The sequence below is a fragment of the Balaenoptera acutorostrata genome, chromosome 12, assembly GCF_949987535.1.
Source record: "Balaenoptera acutorostrata chromosome 12, mBalAcu1.1, whole genome shotgun sequence".
Classification (NCBI taxonomy): Eukaryota; Metazoa; Chordata; class Mammalia; order Artiodactyla; family Balaenopteridae; genus Balaenoptera; species Balaenoptera acutorostrata.
In genome coordinates, this window is record NC_080075.1 from 27205641 (window position 1) to 27225712 (window position 20072).

Here is a 20072-nt window from a genome sequence, read left to right on the forward strand (position 1 = left end):
CAGGAGTGAGGATGAAATGGCAGAAGTAAAAAGCAGGGTCAGAGGTCTGGGTTGAAAGAACACAATTTGAGGAGAGTTGAAGGGGACAGAAGATGAGTCTAGCTTTACTAGGAGAAATAGAAAAAGTCTCTTGGGGACGTTGGCCTTCAGTCTCACAACCACCAGATAGGTATTTCAGAAAACAAGAGGTTCAGGACACATCTCTGAAAGGTCTGAGTTGCCTTATTCAGGTGTGATTATAGTGGGGGAATAGGGAAATCTACCAGAGAAGTGGCAAGGGCTCACAGTTATCCTAGGGGCAGCTGACGACAGGGGCAGAGCCAAGGGAACTGCTGGATCAGGAGGCCCACGAACAAATCAGGGGCATAGCCGCCTGTCACTTCCCTACCGGGAAGGAAGCCAGGTAGATTACTATAACCAAGGCACACTGGGGTCTTTACTGTATGGAGAACTTGGCTCCTGCCCGCAATCCTATGGCTCTGCGTCACACACAGGAAGTAGGGCCTCTGTGCAACCAGAAATGGGAATGGGACTGAAGGAGATTCAGCCCACAAATATCCGACCACCAGCTTCCACCTCTGCAGTCTGCCACCCTGTGTCTGCTCAACGCATCACAGAAACAAGTTTTCAAGGTGAGTATACAAACGGCAGAGAAAGTTGAAGAATGAGGTCGGCGTTCAAAAATGGGGTCAGGGCTTCCCTGGTGGCGCAGTGGTTGAGAGTCTGCCTGCTAATGCAGGGGACACGGGTTCGAGCCCTGGTCTGGGAAGATCCCACATGCCGCGGAGCAGCTGGGCCCGTGAGCCACAACTACTGAGCCTGAGCGTCTGGAGCCTGTGCCCCGCAACGGGAGGGGCCGCGATAGTGAAAGGCCCGCGCACCGCGATGAAGAGCGGTCCCTGCACCGCGATGAAGAGCGGTCCCCGCACCGCGATGAAGAGTGGCCCCCACTTGCCGTAGCCGGAGAAAGCCCTCGCACGAACCGAAGACCCAACACAGCCAAAAATAAATAAATAAATAAATAAAGTAGCTATTAAAAAAATTAAAAAATAAATAAAAAATAAAAAATAAATTTACAAAAAAAAAAAAAAAATGGGGTCAAATCGACAGCTGGGAAGTGGCGTAGAGACAGGTAGAATTTAGATCCTGAGCCTTTAATAACCACTACCTTCTCTCAGTGCTCTCTGTTTTTAGACTCTATAGAAGAACACCTAGGGCTTCCCTGGTGGCGCCTGCCAATGCAGGGGACACGGGTTCGAGCCCTGGTCTGGGAAGATCCCACATGCCGTGCAGCAACTAAGCACATGTGCCACAACGACTGAGCCTGCATTCTAGAGCCCGTGAGCCTCAACTACCGAAGCCCACGCGCCTACAGCCCATGCTCCGCTACAAGAGAAGCCACCGCGATGAGAAGCCCGCACACCGCAACCAAGAGTAGCCCCCGCTAGCCGTAACTAGAGAAAGCCCGTGCACAGCAATGAAGAGCCAGTGCGGCCAAAAAAATAAATACGTAGAATAAATAAGTTCAAACAATAAATAAATAAATAAACATAAATTAAAAAAAAAAAAAAAGAACACCTAATGCAGGAGGGAAGGTGGGAGGGCCACTGTAAAGGTCATCTATGCTACATGTACAAGAACCCCGAGAGCACACCAATAGGTACCACATTTTTCACTGCTGTAGCCGATCACTCCCCCTGTACTATACCACACTGTGGCACTCCCTTCCCTCATCTACTGCTATAGTCTCTTTGGAAGGTGTTTCAGAACTCTTGTTATGAGAGTGCCAGTTGAACTGTCCTCACTTCCTTCATTTATACCAGGATTTAAGACCTTGTGGTCCGAGAGCCTGTCCAGAGAGCAAGCAGGCTAAGACTCTGTCTTTGTTGATATATTTCATCAGAAAGGGCTCTACCCCCTCTCCTAGTTCATGGTGTGAAGTGTTCGTAGCCTCTCAGGAAAGTGGGGAGAATTGAAAGGACTCTAGATGAGAAGGCTAGGCTTTGCAAAACATTTCAGTGTTTTTTAAAAATAAGACTCATTTTGTATTGGACTTACAACAGTCTTATGAAATACAAAGAAAGTCAAGAATCAGTGACATGAAATGATCACCAGTAAGAATTACAACAGTCACCGCTTACCTCGTAGCATAGGGCACTGTCCATGATCCTTAAGAAGAGTTAGCAGAAATGCCTTGCCCATCTTGCCCCTGAACCCCTTGAAAGGTACACGACTGCTGTGTTGGTGTTTAGGGGGAGCATCTCACTTCCCAGGGACTGACTTCTCCCTTGATTCCTCTGTAGTGATGGAGACTTCCCCGCTGATGAAAAATTCCCTGGGATTGCAACCTCCAAGCCAGACAGCTTTCCTACGGACTGACAGAGAACTTGTCAAGATGAAACACCAGTCTGCGGGAGAAAGGGAAGAAGAGAATGATGGACATCGTTTCTGGGAAACTATTTTTACATTATGTTTTGTTTGTTCCTGGTAAATAAACTGTCATCTTCTTAACGTTAAAACAAAATCTAAACCACTAAATTCAATAATACAGGAATATAACTTTCGAAAAACATTTCTTTGGCTGCGCAGCATGTGGGATCTTAGCTCCCCAGCCAGGGATTGAACCCACGCCTGCTAGCATTGGAAGCGCAGAGTCTTCACCACTGGACCACCAGGGAAGTCCCAGGAATATCACTTTTAAAGGAGAAGGTATAAACCCCTTGGTTACATGAACTGGAGATTTTTAGTAAGAAGTCAATATATTTGTTGTTAGGCACATTTTATGTTAGGCTGTCTCCCTGCACAGGATGCAGGCGCCTTGAAAATGGAAATCATATCCCTCTAGAGTACGTCCCTCTTCTTTCAGCTTTGCAGTTTGCTGCTCCGCTTGTTCAACCCCACCTAGTAATAACCTATACTGCCCTTGTTCCTGTTTTCCCATCTGGAAAACAGACAAAAGGCAACCAGACAACGCAAAGGTCTCAACAACTAAGGGATATCCAAAACCAGAGATGGCCAGAACTTCTGGATCCCTCATGAAACCTAGCCCGGTGTTCGATACGTAGGTATCATTAATACGTGCGTGTTGACTGAAACGGTTGAAACTCAATTCTTCCACTTCCCAGTTTAGTTTTAGTCCTCACACAAAACCTGATCATCAAATTCCTTAATGCGAGGAATCACAGTGAAAAATCATATCTCAACTGACTTCTGTCAGATGAGTGAGAACTAAGGTTAATTCAGTGTATCTGAAGCATAGAAAGTGAGGGCAAAAGTGGCACAAGATGGGGCTAGAGGAGCAGAGAGGATTCTAGACCACGCAGAGTCTTCAAGGCCAACACTGTGTTTTCTAGTCTCAAAACAATGTTTGTGAGCGATGTTTATGAGCAATGTTCCAGCTTGCTTCGAAGGTTTCTTGTGTGAAGAATGGATTGGAAGGAAACAAGATATATGGACACTAGTTAGGACCTAGTCGCAACAGACAGGCAAGTTCAGTATTAGGATGTTGAGGAAGAGCTGACAGATTCCAAAGAAATGCAGGAGATAAACTGAAGCGGGCTTAATGGGGTATGAGATGGAGGAAAGGAAGGTCGTAGGGAATTCAAGGGTTTACTGCGCACATGAGCAAAGCCTCAAAATGAATCATTTGAACGTACAGAGGTAGATCTCCCAAACGACACCGGTTAGGAAGCAACGGTACGCCCTTCAGAATTCCCAGAGACAACACAAATCAACTGTTTCGATGGAAACTTCGGCGGGACCCTTGATTTCCATGGCAATATAGAGAAAAGAGACACTGATCTGGCCTGCCGGTATTTAGGAAGTTGTTAGCCTGACATCACATACTAGTATCATGTAAGTAGGCCGTCTGAAGTAGGAAGCTTAGGGGAAAAACCTTGAAGAAAACTTACAAGCTTAAGCCACACCTCTATACTACACCACCTTTCACAATTTCTTCTCAGATAAGCATCATCCCCATCAGTGAAGAAACTCGTATCTCATAATAGGAAAAACAGGCCTAAAGATTCAATGTGTGTCTTTGGAGGTCCCATCTATGCGCTATCTTCCTGGGACCAGAAAAGTCCCCAGGAAGATCAATCTTTTTGCACCCCTGAAAGCTTACCACCAAGGAAAATGACTAGGTCCACAGATTTCCTCCCTCAAACCAGCTTACCTCACACAGAAATCAGTAGCAACTCAGCCCTTACTCACATGATCACAGTCACAAGAGTGGTTAGGGAGAAAAGCACTAACCGGGGGAACTAAAACAGAGGCAATCCAGGCCAAGTTGGGCTGGTGGCAGATATCTGCTCCTTACGCTCGGGTGCATAATGCGACTCACCACAATGCCTTTTTCACAGACCCTTTTGAAAGTTTCTCCACAAAATCCAACAGCTCAACTTAGTTCATGACGCTTCAAGGTCAACGATCGTCAAGAGAAAAACATGCAATATGTCTTACAATGTTGGATTCCTTACAAATAGGACAAGGAAATAACCATGTAGACAAAACCAGAGCATTTGAACACATCTGTGTTCTACAAACACACCAGTGAATGCTATCAATAAGGTACTATGACATAAAACAAAATGAAAACTAGATGTGAGACTGTTCTCTTCAGTGTACAGACTTCGTGGCAGTTGCTCCACTATCTAGCTACTTATATCGTTAACTCTCTGTTCTGTGAATACAAAATGAGGCCCAAGTGTGTCAACTTGTTTCCCACAGAAACCAAAAAACCTCCATGCATCTCTTTTCTCCTGTGCCCTTTCACCTTACCTGCTCCCAATTCTCCACCAATGTCCTCCTCTTTCTCTAATTATTCTCCTCTTCATTTTGCTTGGCCTTGCACCCAAGCATGCAAGACAGAGAGTCCTAGAGGTCCAAGATGCGAGAGTGGCTGTTTGCAAGGGGGAGGAGATTACAGTAACTGCCACACTGTATATACTTCTGTGCAAAGAAAAAGGGACAGTGTTCAGAACGTCTCTCACATAGAAAAAGAGCTGGATGGCAGGATACCTGTGTGGCCCAAGGAACTAGAGCTAGCAAATTATGGGCCAAAGAATTGCAACCAAAGGCTGGAAGAGGAAAGGTCTGCAACCAGCTCTGTCTCCTAGCTCTCTGGTATTTGCTGCCAACGGGCAGAGTCGATTTCGTGAAGCGTCAAGCACTGAAAAGAAGACTCCTGCTGCTGGAAGTTGACAGGAAGTAACATCCAATGCAAGATCAAGGCTTGTCCTAGAAGCAATGCCCATAATGGAAGGAAAAAAAAAAAAAAAAAGAAGAAGAAAGCGGAAGAGAAATGCTAAGTCGCAAGTCCAACCTGGCCCCCAGCCTAGCCCAGCCCAAGGAAGGCAGGAGTCAAGGAGAAGAAACTCGAAGAGAAGAGCCTTGGACCACAACATTCTCCACAAGGTACACTCAACAAACTTCACCCTACTCTTGAACCAAGCTACAAAAAGAGCTTCTTCATCCCTACTTTTGCTCCTTGAAAGCTGCTATCAGTTCACTCATTAGACACATATGATTTCAGAACAACTGTTAATAGTTCAAACTAGATGGCACTTTCCTTCCTAAGGATATTAATTAAGTTAAGATCTCTATAGCTCTAAGTATATGATACATAAAATAGAATACTCTGTAGAATATAAGCAACTGTTAGTTCATTATATTAATGAACGTCTGTAAGAAATGTTGCAATGATTTCCCTAATGGAAGAGCCTGGGGGAGGTAAGTCTGTCTTCTAGGATTTCCTCCCCAGAGCTCAGAAATGTAGGTGTTGTTTTAGCTCTCCTACACTCTCTTCACCCAACCCCGCCTTCCTCTTGGGGATCGGACCTCCCTATTGGCTAGCTCATACCTTCCAACTGCCTGCTTTGTGACATCACTCTCCTACCAAACCTACTACCACTTGGTAGAGTCTTGGGGTTTCCGTGGAGCTGTTTGGACCAGTAACCAGTGACCTCTGGACTGGACACGTGCGCCGTTCAGCTGCAGCCACTCAGACATCCTCTAGTGTTGTCTCCTCAGCCCTTGTACCTGCAGTTGATGGTTCCTCTTCTCTGACCATGTCAGGTAAGAAAAGACACTTTGGCAAGTTTTGCGTTCGATTTCTTTGGCCCCTAAATTGAGTAGGAGATTCAACATAGCAGGGAATGATGAGGGAAAGTATTGAACTACAAGTCTGGAGACCTAACTTCAGTTTTGACTTGGACGTTTACTATCTGTGTGACTTTGGACGAATCGCTGACTGTCTCACAAAGCCTGCTGCTTTCCTTATCTGTTACGTTAGGATACCACATTGGGTTGATCACTCTGATCCCCTTCCTTTCCAGTATTGAGCCTTAAAGGGTACCCATGGAGAAAATGAAATCAGAGACTTCTCAAGAGGGTTTCAACAGAAACATAGAAAAGCCAGGTGACATAGAAAACTAGCAATATATACCAAGATGTTTCATCTCTAATGGTCTCCCTCCACTAGTACTGCGACCAGCTGAAAAGAGAGAATAGGGAGAGAGGATGGAGAGTACTGGGCTATATAGGGAGGCACAGAGTCAAACGTAAGGAAGTTGAGGATTGTTTTCATTAGCACAGGCCAACAGGAACCAAGAGATGGGAAAAAAAATATAAGAATCAAGAGGGAAAGCATAGAGGGGCTCTCAAGAAAAACGTAGTTTGCAATGGAATGCTGATGGGAACCAAAGATTTTAAATTAAAGCAGAAACAGCACAGAGGGAAATCTGCTCAGAGCAGGGCAAAACAAAGTTGATGGTAGCAAATCCTTACATTAACAGACTAAGAAGGAAAGTCAGGCCAGAACAGGGGATCACCAGGAAAGGCAGCTTATCAGAAAAGTCATACTCCGTTTTCTTTCTTTTATTGCCTCTCTGAATACAGTTGGCACTTGACAGTTTTGAATATAAACATTTTAGAAATATGTTTTAGAAATGATGCTTCCTATAAACAAGAAACCAAAGTGGTTATCTAGGGGGCTGATTTTCAGTGTTTTATTCTTTCTAATTTTTAAACTAGGTAGACATTTTCCCAATTAAACATTTTAAGTGGCATCTTCTAAATTGAATCAGAAGGACTATTTCCTTTGTGTGATATGTAGGTTCTAAGGCAAGGCTGCTTTTCATTTTCACAGTTATTTCCTTCCTAACACAGAGAGCACATTGATCAACAGCCATCGTTCGCTTGTAGATCTTAGCTACCGAAGGAGAAAAAGAAAAAGTCAAGCCCCACATCTCTAATTCCCCATTTAGGGAATTCCCTGGCGGTCCAGTGCTTAGGACTCGGTGCTTTCACGGCCAGGGCCACGCGGCGTGGCAAAAGAAAAAAAAAAAACAAACATCCACATTTATCGAAAACAATGTTGTGGAGTCCTTTGGATTTTCTTACATTTGAAAATCTTTTTTCGTTGGATTCTAGGGATGATGGTTTTTTGAGGTTTTGGGATGTCATCTTCCTGGATGTTGAAGATAATTCTAATCTAAGTTCTAGGATAAATACAAAAACCTTCCTGATACTTTTTAAGCTTCCTTTCTGCTTATTATATAAGTTATATTCATTGAAATATATATTTCTCCTAGGCTTAATACCTGTTACTTGCTGGGTAAAAATATGAATGAGCACAATCATGAAACTCTTTTACCCTTATTATTTTGCTGTCTGCTTCGTACCGCTTTTCATTGCAATACTTGTCTATATATGTTGTGGCTACCTATACATTCACATTTATTGCATTCTGTTGCTTGTTAGGCATTGTTTACTGATATACCGTCTCTGTCTGTATGCATTGGCTAGGAATTCATTCACCTCTATCACCTCTATCGTGTGTTTTGGTTAATAGCATTCACTAAAATAGAGCGGGCAACATTCACTTTCCTAATATTGCATGGATGGTACAGAATGTCATTTGTTAGTAAATTCATTAGGCTTTGATACTTGCCACATACCCCAGTTTTCATTAATATCTATGGATTCCTTTTTCGTTATGTAATGTGCTTGTCATGATTTTTCTTTGTCTTTCTAGAACTTATTGTATCTTCCTCCATATAAATCAGATGCAATATATCAGCTTATTCATCGATTAATTATTACTGCTATTATTATTGGTGGTGGTGTTATAACCACTTTATAGATGAGTAATCCGAAGTCATCAGATAACTTTTCTCTTTCCAAAAGCACTTAAGATATCCACTTTCGGGTAATCATTTTGAGGTAGGATGAGAAACCAGGCTTGAAGAGGGCAAAAATGACTCTTTCACAATTCACCAGTTGGACTGAGCTATACGTCAACTCTAGGTAATAGCATGGGAACTGTACAAGCAAAGGGAGACACTGAAGACGACAATGGTAATAGCCGTACTGTTTTCTAATGGACCAAAAAAATGCCTATATTGTAAGGTCTATTTCTCCTGCTTTCTGGCAGTATCATGCTCAGAGTAGAGTCCTGGCAAGGAAGTCAGGATACGTAGGTTCTGGAACCTGGTAATGATACTAACATAACGAGGGAACTTGAACAAGTCAACCCGACCTCTCTGAGCCTCAGTTTCCTTACTCACGAAATGAGACTGAGAAAATCGAAGTTCTCTAAGGGCCTCCTAGTTCTAAAATGCTTCCAGTCTAGGAAGTAGCATAGAAGTCAATACGAGTGCAGGCTGAAGGGAAAGACAGGGCAGGGAGAAGGTTGCTTCCAGCCTAGAGAACAATGTCTGAACCATACCACTTGGCTCTTCTGCCCATCTGTGCCCAAGATGGGAGCACAGGCAGTTAATACAGAAGAGTGGAAAACTGCTCAGTCCTTACAGCCATCATTAACTGTCTGATTTTGGGTTTCTCAGCAAGTATTGATAGTAGAGGTGTCCTGATAGCAAGAACCTTAAGATAATGCTGTTCCTCAAACGGACTGAGAATTTCTCAACCTCCCTGAGTTTTTCATGACCCTCTTGTTCTTACAGAAAATTTCCAAAATCCATCTCTACTTGGAACTCTGAAATCTCTGCAGCATTCTCTTCCTGTGGTGAGCAATGCAACTTCCCTAACACGAAGTGTCTGCAACTTCTCCAGAGTCTCTGCCCCTGCCGTCAGTTCGCCATCAGCTACTGGTACCTCTTTCCAGACACTCACGGGTAGTGCCTACCTTTACCAACATTCTAGCACGACTACGGTATCTGGAGTTACTGACCACAGCCAGATCTCCACTTCAGCTCCTTCCTATCCAGGTGTTCTTCAGTGGGACATCACACGAAGCACTGAAAAGAATTCTTCTTCACCCGGAGACTTTACTCTGGCACTCACTGACCGGCACACAGTTGCTTCCTCCATGTTTATGGCAGCCCACTATGATAAAACTTCAGACGCCAATAACATGGTCCCTCTATATCCATCGCTTTCTGCCAGCCTTGCTCAGGGAACACCATCTCAGATTCCAAATCAGGGGCATAGCCGCCTGTCACCTCCCTACCAGGAAGGAAGCCAGGTAGATTACTATAACCAAGGCACACTGGGGTCTTTACTGTATGGAGAACTTGGCTCCTGCCCGCAATCCTATGGCTCTGCGTCACACACAGGAAGTAGGGCCTCTGTGCAACCAGAAATGGGAATGGGACTGAAGGAGATCGAGCCCACAAATATCCGACCACCAGCTTCCACCTCTGCAATCTGCCACCCTGTGTCTGCTCAACGCATCACAGAAACAAGTTTTCAAGGTGAGTATACAAACGGCAGAGAAAGTTGAAGAATGAGGTTGGCGTTCAAAAGTGGGGTCAAATCGACAGCTGGGAAGTGGTGTAGAGACAGGTAGAATTTAGATCCCGAGCCTTTAATAACCACTACCTTCGCTCAGTGCCCTCTGTTTTGAGACTCTATAGAAGAACACCTAGGGCTTCCCTGGTGGCGCCGTGGTGAAGAATCCGCCTGTCAATGCAATGCGGGGGACACGGGTTCGAGCCCTGGTCTGGGAAGATCCCACATGCCGTGGAGCAACTAAGCCCATGTGCCACAACGACTGAGCCTGCATTCTAGAGCCCGTGAGCCGCAACTACCGAAGCCCACGCGCCTGCAGCCCATGCTCCGCAGCAACAGACGCCACCGCGATGAGAAGCCCGCACACCGCAACCAAGAGCAGCCCCCGCTAGCCGCCAACTAGAGAAAGCCCGTGCACAGCGATGAAGACCCAGTGCGGCCAAAAAAATAAATACGTAGAACAAATAAGTTCAAACAATAAATAAATAAACATAAATTAAAAAAAAAAAAAACCTAATGCAGGTGGGAAGGTGGGAGGGACACTGTAAAGGTCATCTATGCTACATGTACAAGAACCCCGAGAGCACACCAATAGGTACCACATTTTTCACTGCTGTAGCCGATCATTCCCCCTGTACTACCACACTGTAGCACTCCCTTCCCTCATCTACTGCTATAGTCTCTTTGGAAGGTGTTTCAGAACTCTCGTTGTGAGAGTGCCAGTTGAACTGTCCTCACTTCCTTCATTTATACCAGGATTTAAGACCTTGTGGTCTGAGATCCTGTCCAGAGAGCAAGCAGGCTGAGACTCTGTCTTTGTTGATACATTTCATCAGAAAGGGCTCTACCCCCTCTCCTAGTTCATGGTGTGAAGTGTTCGTAGCCTCTCGGGAAAGTGGGGAGAATTGAAAGGACTCTAGATGAGAAGGCTAGGCTTTGTAAAACATTTCAGTGTGTTTTAAAAATAAGACTCATTTTGTATTGGACTTACAACAGTCCTATGAAATACAAAGAAAGCCAAGAATCAGTGACAGGAAATGATCACCAGTAAGAATTACAACAGTCACCGCTTACCTCGTAGCATAGGGCACTGTCCAGGGTCCTTAAGAAGAGTTAGTAGAAATGCCTTGCCCATCTTGCCCCTGAACCCCTTGAAAGGTACATGACTGCTGTGTTGGTGTTTAGGGGGAGCATCTCACTTCCCAGGGACTGACTTCTCCCTTGATCCCTTTGTAGTGACGGAGACTTCCCCGGTGATGAACAATTCCCTGGGATTGCGACCTCCAAGCCAGACGTTTTGTGTGACACAAACTCAACAACTCCCCAAGTCCTGCAGTACCAGAAACAGTCACATACTTGAGAGTAACCCACCGTCTGAACTTGGGGACATTTCAGTGACAGCTCCAGTCCAGAGTGCCAGTCGTCTCCTGGCCCTGCCTCCAGCTCCAAGCCAGGGACAAACAGAGAGTAAGAACGTGGATGATATCAAAACCAAGCTTTCAAAGCCTCTGGATGCCTACCAGATCCCAACAGAGAACCAAGATCCTCCACTACGCCCTTTAGGAATCCCTGATATTCACCAGCCGCTGGCCTGCACCGATCCCCTCAGCCAAGAGGAGCAGCCTGGTTCTGAAAATGCTGATCTGAGAGAGAACAGCCGCAGTCGTCAGGACCTAGGGACACTTGAAAATGGGACTGAACCTAGCAGTGGTTTTGCAGACATGACTACACTGGCGGAGGATAGTCACCTTCCCCAGCTCTTTAATTCTTTGAAAGATCTTGGTCAATCCCAAGGTCCCAACGTGATCAAAGCTAAAGACACCAGAGCCATTAAGGTGAATCAGGTGCAGGAAAAGCCAAGTGTCGTAAAGGTTCCCTCTGATCAACCCAGGAAGAACAAACAGAAAGCCTCTGAGCCTATCAGTGGTGCTCCCAAGGCCAAAAGCCAGCCAAAGAATCCAGAGTGCCTGTTAGGGGGAGAAGTGGTTCTATGCAATGCTGCAGTCAGTGACAGGGCGCCTGTGAACACGGCCAAGCACTCGCAAGGCAAACCTCAGAAAGCTGCATCCAGAAAGGTCAGCAAAACTAAGAGCCACGGGCAGGAAAAGACCAAAAGGACCAGAGGAAGAAACAAGGCTGAAGAGAACAAGCAGTCAGGGAACAAAGTCAAGGCAGAAGAGAAGCCAGCAATCCCCAACACGAAGCGAAAGGAACACCAAACTGAGCTTCTCCAAGAGAGCTTGCAAAAGCCTCGAACCTCCCTTGGCGTGCGCATGCTGGAGTCTGTGAAGGTCCTTCATGCGCTGGGGAGGAAGAATGAGACGAAAACTGGGCTCTCTTCCTGTCGGCTCTTGGGAAATGCAAGCAACCCCAAAGACCCCCAGCCACCCCCAGCTATCCAGCCATGGCGGCATACCCCACGTGAGGGGAAGAGTCCTGAGAAAACGCAGGTCCAAGCCCAGAAACCAGACAGCAGTGCTGAAACAGAGTGTCCCTCTCCATCCCAGTATGAGCGGCCTCCTCCTGGGAAGGTCAAGTTGATACCTCTGCCTTTTTCTGCCTGGGACAAGCCTCAAGCTCGACCCGCTCCTCGGAGGCCACAGTCTCTGGCCTCACGTCGGCCTGCTGGGGCTTACCGTGCCCAGCCTGGTTCTACTGACTCAGCTCAACCTGCTGCAGTCAATTCATCCCAGCCAGCTCCTGCCTCTTTGCCAGGTCCCGCCAAACCAGCTCAGCCAACTGTGACCAACCCAACCCAACCGGCTTGGACCAACCATACCCAGCCCCGCGTCCCTCAGTCCGCTGCTCCTAGGCCTGCACCCTACCAAACTTCATCTGGCGCTTCTCTCCAGCGCGAGCCTGTTCCCCCTGCTGGGACTAAGCGCCAGTCCCCACCCAAGCTCCAAACCCAATTTCTACTCCAAGACTTCAGCAAGCAACGAGTTCCATGGAGGGAACCCAATGTGCCTGAGCCAGTCATGTCAAAGCCCATCGAACAAGAGCAGAGGCCAGAGCGAGAGGCCATGAAGAGGCGGGCTCAACAACAACGGGAGAATGCTGCCAGATACACCTCTTCGGGGAAGCTGCCATTTCTCACCGAGAGGGAAAAACAAATGGAAATTGCTGACTACTACGGATACGTCAAGTGAGAGCTGCTGGGATTCTTGGTGCCACCTTGGCTACCAGCTGTTCTTCCATACATAGGTAAGATAGGTATAGAACTGAATAAGTAAATGGAATACAATGACTAGATGAGTAATAAACCTTAAGAATTTTGAGATGCTGCTAACTGGGGCGTGAGAAAGGAAGGACTGAAAGTTGGATGGGAGAATGAAGGAAAGGGGTAAACACTGAGGAAAGAGGAAGGAACTTGGCCCAGGCCTAGGAAGGCCAACAGAGAGGTATGGATTTAGGAAAGGAAGCAGGAGTGAGGATGAAATGGCAGAAGTAAAAAGCAGGGTCAGAGGTCTGGGTTGAAAGAACACAATTTGAGGAGAGTTGAAGGGGACAGAAGATGAGTCTAGCTTTACTAGGAGAAATAGAAAAAGTCTCTTGGGGACGTTGGCCTTCAGTCTCACAACCACCAGATAGGTATTTCAGAAAACAAGAGGTTCAGGACACATCTCTGAAAGGTCTGAGTTGCCTTATTCAGGTGTGATTATAGTGGGGGAATAGGGAAATCTACCAGAGAAGTGGCAAGGGCTCACAGTTATCCTAGGGGCAGCTGACGACAGGGGCAGAGCCAAGGGAACTGCTGGATCAGGAGGCCCACGAACAAATCAGGGGCATAGCCGCCTGTCACTTCCCTACCGGGAAGGAAGCCAGGTAGATTACTATAACCAAGGCACACTGGGGTCTTTACTGTATGGAGAACTTGGCTCCTGCCCGCAATCCTATGGCTCTGCGTCACACACAGGAAGTAGGGCCTCTGTGCAACCAGAAATGGGAATGGGACTGAAGGAGATTCAGCCCACAAATATCCGACCACCAGCTTCCACCTCTGCAGTCTGCCACCCTGTGTCTGCTCAACGCATCACAGAAACAAGTTTTCAAGGTGAGTATACAAACGGCAGAGAAAGTTGAAGAATGAGGTCGGCGTTCAAAAGTGGGGTCAAATCGACAGCTGGGAAGTGGCGTAGAGACAGGTAGAATTTAGATCCTGAGCCTTTAATAACCACTACCTTCTCTCAGTGCTCTCTGTTTTTAGACTCTATAGAAGAACACCTAGGGCTTCCCTGGTGGCGCCTGCCAATGCAGGGGACACGGGTTCGAGCCCTGGTCTGGGAAGATCCCACATGCCGTGCAGCAACTAAGCGCATGTGCCACAACGACTGAGCCTGCATTCTAGAGCCCGTGAGCCTCAACTACCGAAGCCCACGCGCCTACAGCCCATGCTCCGCTACAAGAGAAGCCACCGCGATGAGAAGCCAGCACACCGCAACCAAGAGTAGCCCCCGCTAGCCGTAACTAGAGAAAGCCCGTGCACAGCAATGAAGACCCAGTGCGGCCAAAAAAATAAATACGTAGAATAAATAAGTTCAAACAATAAATAAATAAATAAACATAAATTAAAAAAAAAAAAAAAAAGAACACCTAATGCAGGAGGGAAGGTGGGAGGGCCACTGTAAAGGTCATCTATGCTACATGTACAAGAACCCCGAGAGCACACCAATAGGTACCACATTTTTCACTGCTGTAGCCGATCACTCCCCCTGTACTATACCACACTGTGGCACTCCCTTCCCTCATCTACTGCTACAGTCTCTTTGGAAGGTGTTTCAGAACTCTTGTTATGAGAGTGCCAGTTGAACTGTCCTCACTTCCTTCATTTATACCAGGATTTAAGACCTTGTGGTCCGAGATCCTGTCCAGAGAGCAAGCAGGCTAAGACTCTGTCTTTGTTGATATATTTCATCAGAAAGGGCTCTACCCCCTCTCCTAGTTCATGGTGTGAAGTGTTCGTAGCCTCTCAGGAAAGTGGGGAGAATTGAAAGGACTCTAGATGAGAATGCTAGGCTTTGTAAAACATTTCAGTGTGTTTTAAAAATAAGACTCATTTTGTATTGGACTTACAACAGTCCTATGAAATACAAAGAAAGCCAAGAATCAGTGACATGAAATGATCACCAGTAAGAATTACAACAGTCACCGCTTACCTCGTAGCATAGGGCACTGTCCATGATCCTTAAGAAGAGTTAGCAGAAATGCCTTGCCCATCTTGCCCCTGAACCCCTTGAAAGGTACATGACTGCTGTGTTGGTGTTTAGGGGGAGCATCTCACTTACCAGGGACTGACTTCTCCCTTGATTCCTCTGTAGTGATGGAGACTTCCCCGCTGATGAAAAATTCCCTGGGATTGCAACCTCCAAGCCAGACAGCTTTCCTACGGACTGACAGAGAACTTGTCAAGATGAAACACCAGTCTGCGGGAGAAAGGGAAGAAGAGAATGATGGACATCGTTTCTGGGAAACTATTTTTACATTATGTTTTGTTTGTTCCTGGTAAATAAACTGTCATCTTCTTAACGTTAAAACAAAATCTAAACCACTAAATTCAATAATACAGGAATATAACTTTCGAAAAACATTTCTTTGGCTGCGCAGCATGTGGGATCTTAGCTCCCCAGCCAGGGATTGAACCCACGCCTGCTAGCATTGGAAGCGCAGAGTCTTCACCACTGGACCACCAGGGAAGTCCCAGGAATATCACTTTTAAAGGAGAAGGTATAAACCCCTTGGTTACATGAACTGGAGATTTTTAGTAAGAAGTCAATATATTTGTTGTTAGGCACATTTTATGTTAGGCTGTCTCCCTGCACAGGATGCAGGCGCCTTGAAAATGGAAATCATATCCCTCTAGAGTACGTCCCTCTTCTTTCAGCTTTGCAGTTTGCTGCTCCGCTTGTTCAACCCCACCTAGTAATAACCTATACTGCCCTTGTTCCTGTTTTCCCATCTGGAAAACAGACAAAAGGCAACCAGACAACGCAAAGGTCTCAACAACTAAGGGATATCCAAAACCAGAGATGGCCAGAACTTCTGGATCCCTCATGAAACCTAGCCCGGTGTTCGATACGTAGGTATCATTAATACGTGCGTGTTGACTGAAACAGTTGAAACTCAATTCTTCCACTTCCCAGTTTAGTTTTAGTCCTCACACAAAACCTGATCATCAAATTCCTTAATGCGAGGAATCACAGTGAAAAATCATATCTCAACTGACTTCTGTCAGATGAGTGAGAACTAAGGTTAATTCAGTGTATCTGAAGCATAGAAAGTGAGGGCAAAAGTGGCACAAGATGGGGCGAGAGGAGCAGAGAGGATTCTAGACCACGCAGAGTCTTCAAGGCCAACACTGTGTTTTCTAGTCTCAAAACAATGTTTGTGAGCGATGTTTATGAGCAATGTTCCAGCTTGCTTTGAAGGTTTCTTGTGTGAAGAATGGATTGGAAGGAAACAAGATATATGGACACTAGTTAGGACCTAGTCGCAACAGACAGGCAAGTTCAGTATTAGGATGTTGAGGAAGAGCTGACAGATTCCAAAGAAATGCAGGAGATAAACTGAAGCGGGCTTAATGGGGTATGAGATGGAGGAAAGGAAGGTCGTAGGGAATTCAAGGGTTTACTGCGCACATGAGCAAAGCCTCAAAATTAATCATTTGGACGTACAGAGGTAGATCTCCCAAACGACACCGGTTAGGAAGCAACGGTACGCCCTTCAGCATTCCTAGAGAAAACACAAATCAACTGTTTCGATGGAAAATTCGGCGGAACCCTTGATTTCCATGGGAATACAGAGAAAAGAGACACTGATCTGGCTTGCAGGTATATTTAGGAAGTTGTTAGCCTGACATCACATACTAGTATCATGTAAGTAGGCCGTCTGAAGTAGGAAGCTTAGGGGAAAAACCCTGAAGAAAACTTAAAAGCTTAAGCCACACCTCTGTACTACACCACCTTTCACAATTTCTTCTCAGATAAGCATCATCCCCATCAGTGAAGAAACTCGTATCTCATAATAGGAAAAACAGGCCTAAAGATTCAATGTGTGCCTTTGGAGGTCCCATCTATGCGATATCTTCCTGGGACCAGAAAAGTCCCCAGGAAGATCAATCTTTTTACACCCCTGAAAGCGTACCACCAAGGAAAATGACTAGGTCCATAGATTTCCTCCCTCAAACCAGCTTACCTCACACAGAAATCATTAGCAACTCAGCCCTTACTCACATGCTCACAGTCACAAGAGTGGTTAGGGAGAAAAGCACTAACCGGGGGAACTAAAACAGAGGCAATCCAGGCCAAGTTGGGCTGGTGGCAGATATCTGCTCCTTACGCTCGGGTGCATAATGCGACTCACCACAATGCCTTTTTCACAGACCCTTTTGAAAGTTTCTCCACAAAATCCAACAGCTCAACTTAGTTCATGACGCTTCAAGGTCAACGATCGTCAAGAGAAAAACATGCAATATGTCTTACAATGTTGGATTCCTTACAAATAGGACAAGGAAATAGCCATGTAGACAAAACCAGAGCATTTGAACACATCTGTATTCTACAAACACACCAGTGAATGCTATAAATAAGGTACTATGACATAAAACAAAATGAAAACTAGATGTGAGACTGTTCTCTTCAGTGTACAGACTTCATGGCAGTTGCTGCACTATCTAGCTACTTATATCTTTAACTCTCTGTTCTGTAAATACAAAATGAGGCCCAAGTGTGTCAACTTGTTTCCCACAGAAACCAAAAAATCTACATTCATCTCTTTTCTCCTGTGCCCTTTCACCTTACCTGCTCCCAATTCTCCACCAATGTCCTCCTCTTTCTCTAATTATTCTCCTCTTCATTTTGCTTGGCCTTGCACCCAAGCATGCAAGACAGAGAGTCCTAGAGGTCCAAGATTCGAGAGTGGCTGTTTGCAAGGGGGAGGAGATTACAGTAACTGCCACACTGTATATACTTCTGTGCAAAGAAAAAGGGACAGTGTTCAGAATGTGTCTCACATAGAAAAAGAGCTGGATGGCAGGATACCTGTGTGGCCCAAGGAACTAGAGCTAGCAAATTATGGGCAAAACAATTGCAACCAAAGGCTGGAAGAGAAAAGGTCTGCAACCAGCTCTGTCTCCTAGCTCTCTGGTATTTGCTGCCAACGGGCAGAGTCGATTTCGTGAAGCGTCAAGCACTGAAAAGAAGACTCCTGCTGCTGGAAGTTGACAGGAAGTAACATCCAATGCAAGATCAAGGCTTGTCCTAGAAGCAATGCCCATAATGGAAGGAAAAGAAAAAAAAAAAAAAGAAGAAAGCGGAAGAGAAATGTTAAGTCGCAAGTCCAACCTGGCCCCCAGCCTAGCCCAGCCCAAGGAAGGTAGGAGTCAAGGAGAAGAAACTCAAAGAGAAGAGCCTTGGACCACAACACTCTCCACAAGGTACACTCAACAAACTTCACCCTACTCTTGAACCAAGTTACAAAAAGAGCTTCTTAATCCCTACTTTTGCTCCTTAAAAGCTGCTATCAGTTCACTCAGTAGACACATATGATTTCAGAACAACTGTAATAGTTCAAACTAGATGGCTCTTTCCTTCCTAAGGATTATTAATTAAATAACATCTATATAGCTCTAAGTATATGATACATAAAATAGAATACTCTGTAGAATATAAGTAAATGTTAGTTAATTATATTAATGAGCGTCTGTAAGAAACGTTGCAATGATTTCCCTAATGGAAGAGCCTGGGAGAGGTAAATCTGTCTTCTAGGATTTCCTCCCCAGAGCTCAGAAACTTAGGTGTTGTTTTAGCTCTCCTACACTCTCTTCACCCAACCCCGCCTTCCTCTTGGGGATCGGACCTCCCTACTGGCTAGCTCATACCTTTCAACTGCCTGCTTTGTGACATCACTCTCCTACCAAACCTACTACCACTTGGTAGAGTCTTGGGGTTTCCGTGGAGCTGTTTGGACCAGTAACCAGTGACCTCTGGACTGGACACGTGCGCCGTTCAGCTGCAGCCACTCAGACATCCTCTAGTGTTGTCTCCTCAGCCCTTGTACCTGCAGTTGATGGTTCCTCTTCTCTGACCATGTCAGGTAAGAAAAGACACTTTGGAAAGTTTTGCGTTCGATTTCTTTGGCCCCTAAATTGAGTAGGAGATTCAAAATAGCATGGAATAATGAGGGAAAGTATTGAACTACAAGTCTGGAGACCTAATTTCAGTTTTGACTTTGACGTTTACTATCTGTGTGACTTTGGACAAATCGCTGACTGTCTCACAAAGCCTGCTGCTTTCCTTATCTGTTGCGTTAGGCTACCACATTGGGTTGATCACTCTGATCCCCTTCTCTTCCAGTATTGAGCCTTAAAGGGCACCCATGGAGAAAATGAAATCAGAGAGGTACACAAATGTCCACAGCATCTCTATCAGTAATAGTCAAGAAATGGGAAAAAACTCAGATGTTCTTCAATGGGCAAGTGATTAAACAAACTGAAGTATAACCAAACCATGGAATACTACTCAGCAATTGAAAAGAAAGCGGCACTGGGACCTCTCTGGTGTTCCAGCAGTTAAGACTCTGCACTCTCAATGCAGGGGGCCCAGGTTCCATCCCTGGTCAGGGAACTAGATCCCACATGCTGCAACTAAAGACCCGCACAGCCAAATAAATAAATAAATAAATAAATAAATAATTTTTTTTAAAAAAAAGGAGCACTATTGATTCATGCAATTTGGATGACTCTCCAGGGAATTACATTGAGTGAAAAAGGCCAATCCAAAAGGTTACATACTGGGAATTCCCTGGCGGTCCAGTGTTTAGCACTCAGCACTTTCACTACCTGGGCTGGGTTCAATCCTTGGTCGGGGAACTAAGATCGCATAACCGGCAGCGCAGCCAAAAAAAAAATTTTTTTTACTTAAGAAAAAAAACAAGGTTACACACTATATGATTTTATTCACATAACATTCTTTTTTTTTAATTAATTAGTTAATTTATTTTATTTTTGGCTGCGTTGGGTCCTCGTTGCTGCCTGTGGGCTTTCTCTAGTTGCGGCGAGCGGGGGCTACTCTTTGTTGCAGTGCGCGGGCTTCTCGCTGCGGTGGCTTCTCTTGTTGCAGAGCACGGGCTCTAGGCACGCGGGCTTCAGTACTTGTGGCACGTGGGCTCAGTAGTTGTGGCTCCCGGGCTCTAGAGCACAGGCTCAGTCGTTGTGGCGCATGGGCTTAGTTGCTCCGCGGCATGTGGGATCTTCCCGGACAAGGGATCGAACCCATGTCCCCTGCAATGGCAGGCAGATTCTTAACCGCTGCGCCACCAGGGAAGTC

At 45.7% G+C, this 20072-nt stretch overlaps 1 protein-coding gene across 1 annotated transcript in view; it reads right to left on the minus strand.

The window, feature by feature from the left end:
* LOC130709433 (uncharacterized) overlaps positions 1 to 20072 on the minus strand; it is a 260097-nt gene that overhangs the window by 236801 nt on the left and 3224 nt on the right. Inside the window, exon 3 of the mRNA XM_057558686.1 lies at positions 15036 to 15173. Coding sequence (XP_057414669.1) covers positions 15036 to 15173 — 138 coding nt within the window. The remainder of the gene's footprint in view (positions 1 to 15035; positions 15174 to 20072) is intronic.